At 41.1% G+C, this 15,413-nt stretch overlaps 1 protein-coding gene across 3 annotated transcripts in view; it reads right to left on the reverse strand.

Moving 5' to 3' along the window:
- Window positions 1-15,413, reverse strand: part of vav2 (vav 2 guanine nucleotide exchange factor) — a 205,558-nt gene that overhangs the window by 139,996 nt on the left and 50,149 nt on the right. For all 3 annotated transcript variants that reach the window (XM_083930373.1, XM_083930372.1, XM_083930374.1), the window contains exon 2: window positions 7,048-7,164. In XM_083930373.1, the coding sequence (XP_083786499.1) occupies window positions 7,048-7,164 (117 nt within the window). The remainder of the gene's footprint in view (window positions 1-7,047; window positions 7,165-15,413) is intronic.

Here is a 15,413-nt window from a genome sequence, read left to right on the forward strand (position 1 = left end):
CTCATGGTGCTCTATCAACCTGTAAAGAATAATAATAATAATTTCAACTACATTTACACTCAATTCAAACAAAGGCTCAAGTATCATACTTTGCAACAAACCTCTTTAAACTACTTACGTCCTCCAAAAGGACAAGGTTAAATTCACAATCATAGCTTTAAAAATGTGACTGACCCTTAACAGTAAAGGACTACTGCTGAGGATGTGGTCCAATGGAAGGGGACAAGCTAATACAAGTGAGTGACCCTGGCTGCTTGACCCTTAAACCTCCCTCAATCACATACTGCAGTCTCTCCAGCCTGAGTCTGAGAGGGAGGAATCACTGCCTTTACTACAGCCATCCTTTTTTCATTACAAAAACCACAGTATGAATAAATACCAACACACAATGTATGTCTTCCACCACAGTGAAAGGACATGGTTCAAAAGCCTTGTATAATTTGTCTAGTCAAACAGGAACACACCTTTCTTTCATTTCAGTGCATCAAAAATGGGTGGCCAAGAATGATTTTATAACGTTTCAACTCTTTCTTACATTATGAAAGGCAATCCAGTTCATTGTTGTCTATATACCCATGGTTACTAGGGAAAAGACACAGTTTATAGCTAATGCATTGCTTATTTGCTCAGACTGCTCATTTGCACAACTTGTTTATATTGTTAATGTGTACTTATGACCTGAATGCTGAAGAACCTTCTACTGAACCATTGTTTTCTGTATGAATCCTGGCTGCAAACCAATTTCAGTTAAAGGGAGATTAAAGACACTATTAAACTTTTTTGTTTAGCATGACTTACAATGGTGCTGTTTCACCAAAAAGTTGAGTTTATGCAACTAAACGGGTCTAGGGATGTCATGAGAACCCAAAATGTCATGATACTTTTTTTTTTCTACAGTGCCGCAGGTACCAGGGTTGAAATTCTTCTGGGCAGCATTTACCTCTTCAAGTGTTCTAGTCTGCCATCACATGCTGTAGAAGAATGCATACCAGCACGGCAGAACAATGAAAAGGCCCTCATCTCTGTGCACACTCTGATTCTGGCTTTACCATACATCTATGGCAACGATGTTCAACGTCCTTACAACAGAGTTCACCTAGAACACCCAAACAACAGGTAAGTATGTTCCTCTCTGCCGTTGTTTTTCAAATAAAGAAACTATGATAGGTGACACGGTGTAGCTAGCTAATGTAAGTGCTTGTTTCAGCAGACCTCTGCCAGACTGGAAAAATGTCAGTTAAAAATTTACTTTAACCCAGTTCTTTGTGAAAATACAACGGCAGACAGAAACAGACTATATACTTGCTGTTTGGAGTTTCAGGTGAACTTACTTATGAAAACATTACTGCATGCTAGCGTGGTGATGCTTTGGAACAGCGGGCTGTGGTTCCAGAAACCCCCCTTCCCTCAACGGCAAAACGGTGACAGAAAGTTAAAAATGAAGAAAAAGTTGACACTGAAAAGAGAGGAACATGACGCAAAACAGGGAGAATCGTGGAAATTAACTCGTACCAACAAAGACATTTCAGGAATCGCTACTCATGTGTAGCTTGTAGCTAACTCAATGACTCCAAAGCAACGTAACATTGTGATGTTGTCCAAACACTCAAAACGTATTAGAAAGTGAAAGTAGCAACAAAAGTGACTAATCTGTGAAAAAAAGCTTTTTTGTTCCACACTGTCTTACATTTTTTTAACAATGCTATGGCACAGCAAGCTGTAGTACTGAAAAACGTGTCCCAGAACATAACACTTAATAACTTAAGAAATATGATGATACATGCATTTCTCAGTCAAATATATGGCAAGCCTCACTTAGACATGTAGTAACTGAGCGAAAACCTTGTGAATATCTTAAAAACCAAGTAACGACAGCAAAGGGTTCAAAACGTTCAGTTAGAACAAATGAGCACAGGGCCAGACTGAGGGCATCTGACGGAGTTTGAATCCAGCTTCAGTAAATAGCATTCAGGCAGGCAGGCCAATTGTGGTTGAGGCACGTTCCAGATGTTAGTAGCACTGGGTGTGGATGTTAAGCAACTCGCTATTTTTAGCTGCGGAGCACAGGAAGGAAATGAAAGGAGCAGAGTTCAGTGTGCGCCGGATTCAGAGCAGCAGAGAGGGTAATCAAACACTGCCGACCAATGGCAATCATGTCGTCCTGACACAATGGTGGCTCGCCTGCTGCTAGCTTAGTCTTATCACAACATACTCACACTGAGAGTGGGTGTGAGATGAATGAGTGGGAAGAGTAGGGAAGTGAGGAAGGCGGAGAGATGGATGGGGGAAGTGAGGTGGAAAGAAAAGCAGCTGAAAAGGGAGCAGTTGGTACAAATTAAATCAGGGGATTGGTGGTTTTTCTTCACATTACAACTCTCCATCTGTTTAAAGGTGTCTTTTGTGTATTCACTATTAAGTAAACTGATTATAGGCTGTGATGCAAACTACATTTCTGAGATATCTTACAATGAAATATCTGATTTTATGCTGAGAACATGCTGTCAATCACTACTACCTCAATTTCTCTGTTTTGAGGAGGATAATTTGGCTTTAAAGTGGAAAGGTTCACAAATACATATACAATACAATGTACAGTATATGTATGGTATGTATCTATACATATATACAAATCATCTCTATGAGTTACTCAAAGATCTGTCTTCTATTGCCTGATACACTTGCCAAGTAATAGCTGTCATATAAACATTTAGCTCACCTTAAGGGAATAATTCCATTCAAATGCAGCGTGCAAATACAATCTATTCACCTCGGCATTGTACTATAAAGTTAATGAGCATGACTTGGATGGCTTTGACACTTCTCAAGTCAGTCAGTCATGACTCTAAGGCTGTTTAAATGAGATTGAAATTGATGCACGAACACTGTCTGCATTTCAAATAAATGATGCTATTCCCTTTAATGAAGACGGCATATCTGTCAGAAAGCTTCCTTCCTTTGCTGCTTTCCAGTCACATACGGAAAATTACCAAACTGTTGATAGATGGTTAACAGGTGCGGGCTAATTATGCTAATCATGGCAACAGCCAAATAAACTGATTGCCATGTTCATTTAAATGACAGCAATGTTCCTTTGGTGGCTAATTAAAATAGGTTGGGAGAACGGAAACGAGGCGGCAGTGTACGGATGGAGGAAAGTGTTTAAATAAAACTCTTCTCTGGGGTCTACTGTAATAAGCTGTATTTCATTGGTTTAATGATGTCATAATGAATTTCTAATGATGGGGGATGGATAAGGGGAGCAGAGAGGTGAAATGTGGCGATATGAAACCATACAGCTACTTTCTCTCTTTGTGTAAAGAGACGGCAACAAGGGAGCCCTAGCTCCTGTTGTGTGTGGCGTAGGGTGACTGGTGGAAGTCCGTTGGGTAATGACAATAAAAATCTGTAGAGGACATCGAGCAGGGTATGTGCTCCATCTGTTTCAATACCAGCCCCACTGTAAAGGGTAGGGGAAGGTTTTAAAGGGGCAATTGGGACCTACAGTCTCTATTTGCATGTGACCTGTGAAAATGCATCATTAGAGGGAGAGATGGTGGTCAGAGGCCAAGGGAGATGAACTCTTGGGCCCCTGACAGCCACTGTGGAGGTATGAAAGGTGGATAGGGGCTGATTAATGTTTATAGAGGCAGCTGCTATCAAAACTCTCCATCTCCATCTTACCTCCTCTCCCCAAAGTCCTCCATTTTAATTCCACTCTTTCAGGGGAGATTAAAAATCTACAGTTTAGGCTCTACCTTTGCAAAAAGAGTGCCACCAGGGAGAAACTAAGAATTTACCATTTCCGTTCGCTTCAAAAAACCCACTCCTCCTTCTCTCTCCCTTTATTCTCTTTCTTTTAGCTTTTTTGATTTCTTTTTTTATCTTCCGCACCGTTACTGAGCATTCAGAGGGCTCTGCAAAGAGAGAGAGAGAGCGAGAGAGAGAGAGAGAGAGAGAGAGAGAGAGAGAGACAGACAGACATTCTCTGGTATAACCTTAGGAGACGCGGACACGTTGGATACTTTACAAGCAAAGACCAGATAAAGCAAGTAAGCAAGCGCATGAGGAGCCTAGCTAGTAAGGATCGCGATTCCACGGGAGGTGTGAGAATTGGGGGATCACATATTACACAAAAATATTTCTTGTCAAGCCTAAAGTAATGTGTTTGTGTTTCGAGGTACAGTGACCTAGCAATCAGCATCTTGTAAGGAGCTACTGGCAGTTGATGAGGGAGTCTGGGGTGACCACGACACATTCAAAACAAAAATGGCAGCTCTTGGAAAGGTTAGTGTAGATGCTCCAATAGCATCAGTTATATCAGAAATGGAGAGTATTTCTTCATAAGAAGAGCAAAGAACAGCTCTTCTCATTAGAAAAGATGTTCTTGCTCGTTGACCAACTGAATTCAAACTACTTAATACATATATTTTAAAGTTTTGGCAGACTGATTTCTGCAGCCCTTATCCAATGTCACTGTGCACCACTCCAAAATTGACATGCTCATGGTAAAGCTGAAGCTTGACTCAAATCTTCTGATGCCATTCCAGAGAACATCCAACCAGAACGGAAAAACAAATGTGCATGTAGATATTTTTTTTGCAGTTGTTCATAGAAACAAAACGTTTATTTGTATTTATGTACTCTCAGGGTTTTTAGATAGCTCTTGTTCTGAAAGAGCACTTTCATCAAAGTAGTCATAAGCACCAAACCTGGTTCACTTTCCAACAAAACATACATTCTTTTGCCAAGTGTTTCCTTTTTGCCCTTTGTGTAGGGTGAAAACGATTGAGAAAAAATAATGATATGGAAGGATATTCTGATATATTTTGATATAGGATGAAAGTTAGATACCCTTTTGTTTGCAATCTGATGTGCACACAAAGGAACTTTTGTGTCAAGGTAACAAAAGAGGAAAGAGCACATCCAGTGATGAGCTGCAAAAAAAAAACTAACAAGACTAGGCCTGCAGGAATACAACAGCCTCCTTTTATCTTCAGTTTATGAGGCATTCTCACTATTTAAATGTATGCCACATTAGTAGGGATCTGCTCAATTCAATATATTATAATGTGATGTTTGGCCTTAATGGAAAATCAATTGTGAGACAAGCCCGCCACCGCTGCAACCATACAAAAGCAATTTCCAAATTGACATATGGAGGGCCTATGTGATTGATTCTGACTGCTGTTGGATTTTAATACCGTTCACTGCGAGCTCATTGACTCTCAGACATCGTCTTGTGGTTTATCTACAAACTGCCAAGTGAGTCCTTGTCTCCTTTTTCTTCTCTCTCATCTTTTCTTTCTCCGTCTCTCTCTGGCCCTTCTCGTCTGCCCAAAACGGGGAGAGTTGATATTCTGAATTAGATATGCTAGATAAATGAGCGGATGACTTTCTGCAAATACATCCTCTTTGTAATCGATCACAGCAAGATGTAATGCTGTTTCCTCAGAGCTCACCTCTACAAGAGTAATCCCAACTGCCAAAATAAAATTCTACATGTTTCTTCAATCAGCTGAAAAGCCACAATATTAACAATCCCACTGGGCCAGTCCCGACAGTGGCATCAGCTGTCATCATCTATTTAAAAGACATCAAACTATCCCTGTTGCTTGTTTCTATAGCATACTTGCTTAGAAAGAAGCCCCCTTAATCATCTGTATGTACTGTATATAGCTATATATAAACATCACATTCAGAGAGATTAGAAAGTATAGAAAAGCAATTCACTTTCAAATGATGAGGCCAACAGGGTATGCCGATCATGGCTTACGAGTTAATCCCCTTCCCCCTTCCTCTGTCACCAATTAGTTTCCTCCTTTCACCAACACGAAACATGTAAGTGTTATGCTGAAGTTTTGTACTAACATTGAAATGCCAAAAACTGCAGTCAATCCCCATAGACCCACCAGCCTGATATAAAAAAAACATTTTTGGACTCTATGGCTAATTTCCCGATTCAAGGGTGGTGAATTAGTAGCCGGAAGCTACTGCTACAGGCACTGCCAAGATGGTGACGGTTGTAGCCACAAAGACAGAAACCCATGGGTAATGTCACAGAGACTACGTCTTATTTTAAACAGTTTATGCTTTAATTATATATCCGACATATACTACCAGACCTTTATTTCAATGCATCAATGCATCCATCCATCTATCCGTCCACTCATTTTCCACCCGCTGTCCAGGTCTGGGTCACAGAGGCAGCAGGCAGAGGAAAGTACCCAGATGTGCTTCCCTCCAGCTGTAGCCTCCAACTCCTCACGGTGGATCCTGAGACATTCCCAGGTCAGGTAGGATATGTAATAACCCCCCCCTCAGTTACAGCCAACCATCAGAGACATGCCCAGACCATCTCCAATGTGCATCATCAACAAGGCACCTTGGTCAGATACGTAAACGTCTTTTAACGCAAAAAAGCAGTTCTTCTCTGATCCCCTGTGCCCAAAAAGCACCGACTCAGATTCCATGTCCCTTATCTTCCCCAGAGGGAAAAAATAGATCTTGTGGGCAGAGGCCTTTTGCCTACCTATTTAATAAATACAAAAATCTGCTTATTACCCCATTAAAACCCTCCATGAAGCCAATATGATGTGCGAGTGAGTCAGCTTTACAGCTGAGCCAACAAATACTACTCTAGCAGCAGACTGCAAGAAAGCAGAGTTGTGATTAACTCTAGTCACTCAGTGGCATGAGATGAGATTGCTGACCCTGAAGTGTTACCAGGCTCTCTGCTCCATATTGAAGTTAATGTAACTGACAGATCTGACTTTGAACTATCTTTAAACCCAAATAAATGACAGGGGCATGATCTGCTATAATGTATTCACACATGCCTGTACTCTTCCACCACACACATGCACACTGTACATGAGCCCATCTAAAATATGTGCATAAAGCTTTTCATCTGAAGAAGGACATCACTCCTGCTGTAAACGATCTTATCAGGGACACAAGCAGTGTCATGTCTGTAGCCTATGGGCAGCCCAAAGTGCAGAGAATTTTTGGAGGCTGCAAAGTAGAGCATACATTACATGTGTAACTCACCTTGCCGAAGTCTCTGACATCGAAGAGATCAAAAGGGTCAAACAGCTCACTGTTGCGCAGGCCAAACTTGTCGTGGCACACCTTGAGAAATGTCCGGATGTTCTTCAAACATAGGAACTACAAAAGAGGGAAAGACAAAACATGAATGCATGCTAAAATTGAATCTTGCACACATAATTTCAGTGACGGTGAACAGCCAACATATTGGATTCATAACAGTGTTGTATAACAGTATAATCAGACAAGCAACAATAACTTTTTCATATCTCCGATCAATGCAACAGCATTTTTGTAAATATGTAATTTCCTGGTTGATGATTGGCAGGCTCTCCATTTCATCCTCTCTTGGTTTGTGTGTGACTATTCAGGCCCAGAAGGTGATTGCTGCTCGTGAGGCTGATGAGCTGCCTCTCTGATCCAGATAAGAAGAGCCACAAGAGGAGCCTGTCTCCTGACATCACAGCGCAGACATGGTGTCCCACTGGCAAATACCTGCCCTGCGGTAAAGGTGGCCTGTTGGATTGAGACACTGACCTCACACTAAAATGTTTACAGGTCACAAATATGACAAACTGCAACCATGTGTCCCACGAAAATTACCTAAAGAAAAACATTAAAACTCTAGCATTCAGTGAATAGGACTGTGTATTAGGACTGTGACGGTATGGATTGTTTCTTACTTTTTCTTACTATCATCGCAGTATGGTTATTAACCACGTTATGCTTTTTATTTTATTACTGTTCAATAACAGAACAAATGCATCTAAATAAACTCAAACAATGTGTTGCAGCACAGTGTTTGCATCTCAGCTCAGTGTGAGTCTTATTGCGTTCTGCTGTCATTTATGGTCATGTTACTTTCTCTCCTCTCTCTCACCAGAGACGGTTCAAAAGGCTTTATTGTCAATAAAGGTTAAAAAAAAAAAGATGTGTGCATCTGCAGCAGCCAAGAATACTCATAATAAACTGCATAATAAACACTCTCTGGTCACAAATATTGGACAGCCACTGTCCCTAAAATATGCCATCACACAGATTAGCTTTGCGGGCCGGGGAACAGACCAGTAACTGCACAGGAGTATTGAAATATTAATGATAAGCATAACTGCCTCCCATCTCCCATCTTCCCCGTGTGTGAAGAACACATTGCCTAGTATGTAAATCTAGATGCTGCTCAAATATGCACTTTCATTTCTCTGTGCGTGAGTGATATGAACTGATGGCCAGGGAAGCATAATGTACACAAATAAGACATTTCTGCGACAGAGCTTAAGTGGAACCAAATGCTTGATTGCCTATTCAATAGAAAACAGTGACAACACATCAAATTTTTAATGGTTGTTGCATACAACTGGTAAACCAACCAGCATCCTTGCAAGTCATGTTTCATGTTTGGTTAATGTTAGCATGACTTCAAGGGGACAACAGCAGCACGAGTGGGTCTCCAGGTACACTAATATGCTGCAGAGCATCCCCTCTCCTCAGACACTGAAGTGCACAATGTCCCCATTTAGACTTAACTGCAGCTTGATGAGTCATAGTGTTTCCTGTTGCTACAATTGACCATATGAGACATAATCCACATCAGCCTGCTGTACTAATTAGCTTAAACATGTCTAAAAACACTGCAAAAATCAATTCATTGTCATTTTTCAGATAAAAAGCACAGTTTTATCTGATATGGGTTTCTGGTATTTAGTGGCATTTCAGCCGGCCTCTCTTGGCCACACCTGAGAGCCCTGCTGACTCATTCTCATTCATGTGTGCACATCTGCTCTGTCCTAGTGTCGCGGGTGTGACTGTGAACCCCACAAGAAATGTGATTGGTTGGCTAGCCGAAGTGACATTTTCAGTTCAGCTGCAAAGGTTATCGTGGCTGCAGATCCTAACGTGCAGTGGGGGGAAACTTATTTTCCCAGACCAGATACGAAAAGGTAACATTCGCTGGAGTGTTTTGTGGACTAGAGAGAGAGAGAGAGCAGCGAGAGAAAGTGTCTGACATTCTAATGAATGTTTGGCGATAAGAGAGCCGGGATAAGGGGTTGGAAGGACTGTTATGATCTTGATGAAAAAAAAGTACACCGTCTCTTGTGGAGTGGAGAGTGTGAGTGCAGATGGAAAAAAACAGGCTGCGGTCATCTCTTTAGACTAAGGCCTGCCCTTAGCACAATCCATTTGGAATTACCTAATCCATAACACACACAAGGCTAGGCAGATATTCCTATACTTTTCAGTGCTGTGAGTACAACACAAAGCAATCCAAGATAGATACACTGTACAACAATGCTGACAGAATGTAAAGATTAAAAACAATCTGTGCAGGACTGGGCAATAGATGTCAACCCACTTCAAATACTGACCAAATCTCATTTCAACCTGTTTGTTTCAATAAGTGCAACAAGTTAAACTTTTCCTTTTCAGGATTGCAGATTGGATCATTACTGCAATACTGTTGTAAACTATTTCATTACTAAAGGAATTGTTCTTACGTCTAAAACATTGCAATAAAAGTTGATTGCAAGTGAAGACAGTGTGCAGGTGTTTGTTTTTTCAAGCAGCTGTCATCCAAGACCCTTTTAAGACTGCAACAATATGTTTCTTCACCTGTGTCACGCAGTGAAAGATTGTGGAACAGAAATTGAATATAAAGCAAGTGTATATTCAAACCAGAAAAAATTGCGTGTGTGGACACATGCTGTATTCATGCATGCGTGTAGAAGTGTTTACCACTTGCTTCAAGTGTTTGGCGTTTGAAGCTCCCATTGTGTCATCCTCATTATGGCTCACTTATTACTTTGAATAGCTGCTAAAATTGTGCTTCCCAAGGCTTTTGATGCCAGCAGCAAATGAGGTATTTACCAGATCCAACTATGTAAATATGCTTGTACTGAATGTGGCTTTTCACAAATAATAAAAGACCCCTTCAGGGTTGGAAAAGGGGAAAAGAGAAGGTCAGGAAGAGGTGGAAAGTGAATATGGAAAAGGGATGGAGATTTGAGTTTGAGTTTAAGAGAATAATATAGAGAGAGACTGCCTGTGGATTGTCTCAGCTGTATGGCTTTAGATTTTTTATTATTTATTTTCTTTTTTACAAGGTGGCTTGTGTGCTCCACTGGAGCGATGGCTCTGATTTTCACTTCCAATCCAAGAGCAAACAACTCTGAAAAGAGGAAGACTTGTTGTCAGGGAGGCGTAGGAAAAGGAAAGTGTAGAGAAAGAAGGAAGTAGGAGGAAGAAGAGCAGCAAAAAGGAAAGAGTCAGGTAACAAAGACCTGTCACATCCCTGACAAGCCCTTCAACCATATCACTACGCCACATCTCACAGGGAATAATGCATTATTCCTGTGGGAGTGTGGCCCTTCCCTGCACACACTTCTACATGCTGATATCTGAGGAGATACAAATTAGAGCTTCCTGCAAATTGATGAAATGGGGCACAGGAAAGGTTTTGGGATATGGATGATCAGGGAGGGAGAGGAGGGCGAGGAGGAGGGAAAGGTGAGTTGTTTGACAAAACTGAAGCTCTTTGGTGTCAGGGAGGAGGATAAACCCAAGAGAAAACACAGCCCATGGGGAGAAACAGCAAAAGAGGAGAGTGCGGCAGGTAAGACTGAGAAACTAGAGCAAGATGACTGCAAGAAATGAGCTGATCAGAACATGTTTTCTGGATGAATTACCTGCTATCGATTTACACAGAAGATAAAAATGAAAAACTAAATAACACAAAAAGAATGCATGTTGTGTGCTTTGTGTCTGGTGGCGTAGTGACATGTAGCACCCAGATTAGTGATGGCAAATTGTGTGTAAAATTGTTTTAACACACCCAATATAATAAAACACGTACGGCCACACAGTGTACACAGAGAAAAAAGCAGATTCATTAGCAAGGGAGAGCATGGAAATGTTTTTGTTTTTTTCTATCTTAGAATCCGAGCAGTTAGGCTAATGCTGTACCAGATCCCTGAATTATTCCTGCTATGTGTAACCCTGGTACCAATAAGCTGAATCATGACGCAGATGCAGATACAGTTGCAGATACGCATCATGTACTTGGCTCAGGCTCATCTTATTTCCCAAGGTAGAGATAACACTTTCATTATCGTGGGAAATAAGCTGTTAGTTCTAATTTAATAAAATGTATTAAATCATCAAAAGAAAAGAGAATCATATTTGTCAATTCCAGAGTAACACTCTCGGTCCTAGGAGAAACGTAACGGCCCCCTTACGAGTGCTAAGAAAGAAGAGGAATAATAAGCTAGATGAACAATTCATGTCTGCTGCCCATTGTTGAGCATGTCAAGCAAAGTGTTGAGAAATCTGCCTTGCCTCTCCATGACCATTTTGTTTTTTTTAGTATATAGAATAGGTCCACTCCCTGCATCATTTCATTTCGAATAACACAAACTAGAAGGGCACACAGAGAGCACTAGGACTGAAGACTTCTGGTCGGTTGGTCGATAAGCTCTCGTCCGACCAAATTCTCATTAGTAACACAATCACTGGTGTTACTATCGGACTGTGTCCAAAAAAAGCATTTTATCCCAGCTGGAAATGCCAGGCGGCAGGCGCTCTTTTGAAAATGCTCAGCCTCGACCACTATAGCCCTTAGGAGGCTTTTCTTTTAGTTGAAGTGCTCAGATCCCGCAAACTTTCTGTGATTTCACTGTATCGCAAGAATCACGCTGATGTGCTGTGATATTGGAATATCCACTGAAGTATTAATGTCCGCAAAAAGGTAGAGTACTTGCTTTTGTATGAAGGCTGAAGCACATAAGGAGAGAGGACAGATATGCATATATACACACATATATATATATATATATAAATATATACGGTCAACCAGTATTCATTTCTGCACCGTTTTTGCTCAGCACTTGTACATGTAGGAAGTGACAGTATTTTGCTCCTCCACTGTGACTGGATGGCAAAAACTGTGAAAGGGACAAGCGTAGTTTTAAGTTTCATTTAACGCCTTGCGACCAAAAACTCCAAAAATACAGTGCCCAGCTCAAAATAAATGCTCAGCACCTCTTCATGTTGCTAGTGTTTGCAGCAGAGTGCAAATACACGCTCCCACTGCAAAGTATAAAAAAATAATAATACATTGCCATCAGGAGTAAATGCTTTGGTGGACACACAACTAAACCAGGTATAAGACACTCACAAATGTAGTTAATCTAAAGATAAAGTGCATACAGTATATTTTTACAGAGAACTTTGGTCAACTTTCTTTGGTTGACTAGAGTCCTAGAGAGCATGGCCATGGCCTTTCAACCAAGTTTCATTAAAAATTGGGCCAGTAGTTTTTCATTTAACCTGCTGACAAACAGATGAGCGAACAAACCCAACTAAAAACACCCTCCTTGGTGGAGGTAACAAGGAAGGCATCTTCAGCTCCTGAAGAGAAAACCAATAAAGATCGGTCTGCTGTTTGAAAAGGAGAGAAAGTGAACTTGCTTTGCTTGAAAAACAGTTGATCTCTATCCACCTCCTTGGATCAGATTGGAAGGGAGAGAAGAGGGGAATTTATAACCAGCACACGGAGGTGAGTCAGACGGATGATCAGATACTCAGACAGCCAGTCAGAGCGGTAGAGTCAATGAAAGAGACTGATATCTGTCTGGGAACTGTAAGGCAGCCAAATACTCATTCACATTACATTCACACACACAACAAACCCTCATGTTGTGTCTCGGGCAGTGAATCATTCCACACCTTCAGAACAACAGGAAGGGAGTTCTCAACAGGTGAGAAAGCAGCAGCAACAGCAGTGAGCTCACGTGACCACAAGAAAAGGCTGGCTGAGCCGTTTCTGACAATCTGTACACACATACCTACACAAATATACACACAGGCACACACACATAGCAGGTAGAGGTGATGATGGAGCTTGTTAACCTCAAGTTTGGTTAATGATCCTGCAGCCAGGGTGTTGATTGCTTTCTGGTAAGGGGAGATTTATGCCTGGAAGTGATCACCACTCAACCTTTCCATATAAACCTCATCCAAATGTCAGGCTCTACAGTGCAGCGCATGTTCGTTATACTAGCTTGGTAATATCCCATCCAGTCTTAAAAGCTTAAATTTGTTCAACAGCTGAAAACAGCAAAAAAAGGAAGAAAGAAGAGAAAATCCACTCTCAAAAAGTGGATGATGAGGTGGGTGGAGTAATAGATCATGAATGAGAAAAGATTAATTACATTCTGAAAAGTGTGAACATATTTTAAGCTTCAATTTTCATCGGGCAGAAATTAGCACACTGCATACAACCCGCAGGCACAGATGGAGGTGGAGTGTGGTGGGTGCTGGTCTCTAGACTCGGAGAAAATGATTCCTTCGGGTGGATGGCGAGTGGATGATTTATGCGGATTCAGATGACAGTCTGTTCATCTCTAAAACCGACACTTCCGAAACAAAGATACATGCCCTTGTGCCTCCTTTGCTTCAAGGTACTCTGGCAGCCCAACACTATAATAAATCATTAAAAACTCAATGTCCAAAGCCACGTCAACGGCATAGTGGTTTAGAAATAGCCTAGTCAATTTGTGTTAATGACTGGGTATAAAAGGGTTGACAGATATTTTTTTTTTCTCATAACAGAACAAACTTAGCAATGATGGTATATTCCTGATTGCTATGTGTCAGGGTATTAATTCAACATGAACACGATTACTTTAAGAGTGCATTTCTAATCTTAAACTTTGACTTTGTGTTTCACAAGTCACCAGCTGGTGTTAACCAGTACCTAAGTCGATGAGTGGCACACGTATTCCTGTCAGCAGTATTATATTTTCTTTTTAGAGAATGCAAAACAAATAAATCCAAACTTCCTCCTCTCTGATCTTTATTTCCATTTATTTAAATCAATATCTGCTTTGATGAATATTTTAAACCAGCTAATAGTTCCTCTGAGTTTCCATAGCTGCAAACTTGCGAGGGTTGTAAGGGCTGTAACTAATGTAAAATAATATGTTGTGTTGAGCATTTTGGAAGTGTAAGCCCATGCACGCCCCTCTTTACCAGGTTAGTAAATGTTTGGGTGGCATGTGCCGGGAGACAACCAGAGGGGATTAATGAGTGCTGGGGCTCTTCTGCTTCCAGGTCACCCAGATGTTAAAGTCAGTGAGGAGAAAGACCCTGTTCCTGCAAATTAGAGAAAAGGATGCTGCATGAATAATACATTGCAATAGTATGCAAATGTGTTAATCTTATCCTATTACCCCTAAAAGCCTGTAAGCAGGCATGGATTGACCACAGTTTTAAATCTTGTACAACCCTCAGCAGACGAGGCAGAACTGCTTCGGTAGTGAGGGCCGCATGGCTCATGTTAAAATATGGAAGTTAAATAGGCTAAGTACATTTTTTAGTGAGGTTAATCTCCATTACAAAAGAAGATAATTCCACTCAGAGCACAGACCCTGGAGGGAGAGAGTCGCCACCATTGTAGGGCATGACCACACAATTAAATCAAGTCCACCTTCACCTTTACACCGGCTACTCGTAGAAACACTAGCATACTCTCTAATTGCATGTAGGGCAAGCCTAAGATGAAAGGCACACAGCACCAGGAAGAAAGCATTAGTTGAACTACTGTAACATGCCATCAGTAGCATGCTCACCACATGGACACATACTAGGTCATTCGTGAGAATAGAGGAGCAGTGAACCTGAAGCTAACTAAAAAGGAAGGGGGGGGGGCTTTTGTGTGGGAGAGCAAGAAACAGCAGAATGGTGAAAAGAAAGAAGTGATATGTCTTCAAGGTACTGCTCTTTCCACTCTCTGCTGAAGCGGAAACGACCACAGCTAGGAACAAAGAACCTGCTCTCACGGATAATGGAGAGAAGGAGAAGAAGGGGCTAGTTTTTTCAACATGTGGGGGTGCTTTAAAATCCCAGTCAGTAGTGCTAGGTAGTATATTGTATTTACAGTTTATCATCTATCAGTTAATGGTTTCATTAAATACTGTTTCAGCATTAATATGATATAAGAGATTCAGCAATGCATGGCTATATGGATGGCAATTTATGTCTGTGAGTCTCTGACACACTCAGCAATTGTTAGATGGAATGGCATGGAAGTCTGGATGAATCCTAATGACTTTGGTGATTCCATGACTTTTTGGGCAGCTAACACAAGTATTTAGCGCAAAGCACCTCTGTGCCAGTGTACGGTCTAACAGAGTATGGCTGTAGACCCTTTTTTTTTTTTTATCAGTTTTTTTTAGTTAAAAAGACAATTTGGTTAAGGTTAGGAGACCTCCGTCGTTTTGGTTTAAAGATCACTTCAACACTGACTGTGTCAGTCAGGTAAATAAATGTGGTCTAGGGAAAAGTGTGTTTTTAAGTGAGCTTCAGATGCTAGGATG

This window comes from Echiichthys vipera (assembly GCF_963691815.1).
Source record: "Echiichthys vipera genome assembly, chromosome: 16".
NCBI classification, from domain to species: domain Eukaryota; kingdom Metazoa; phylum Chordata; class Actinopteri; order Perciformes; family Trachinidae; genus Echiichthys; species Echiichthys vipera.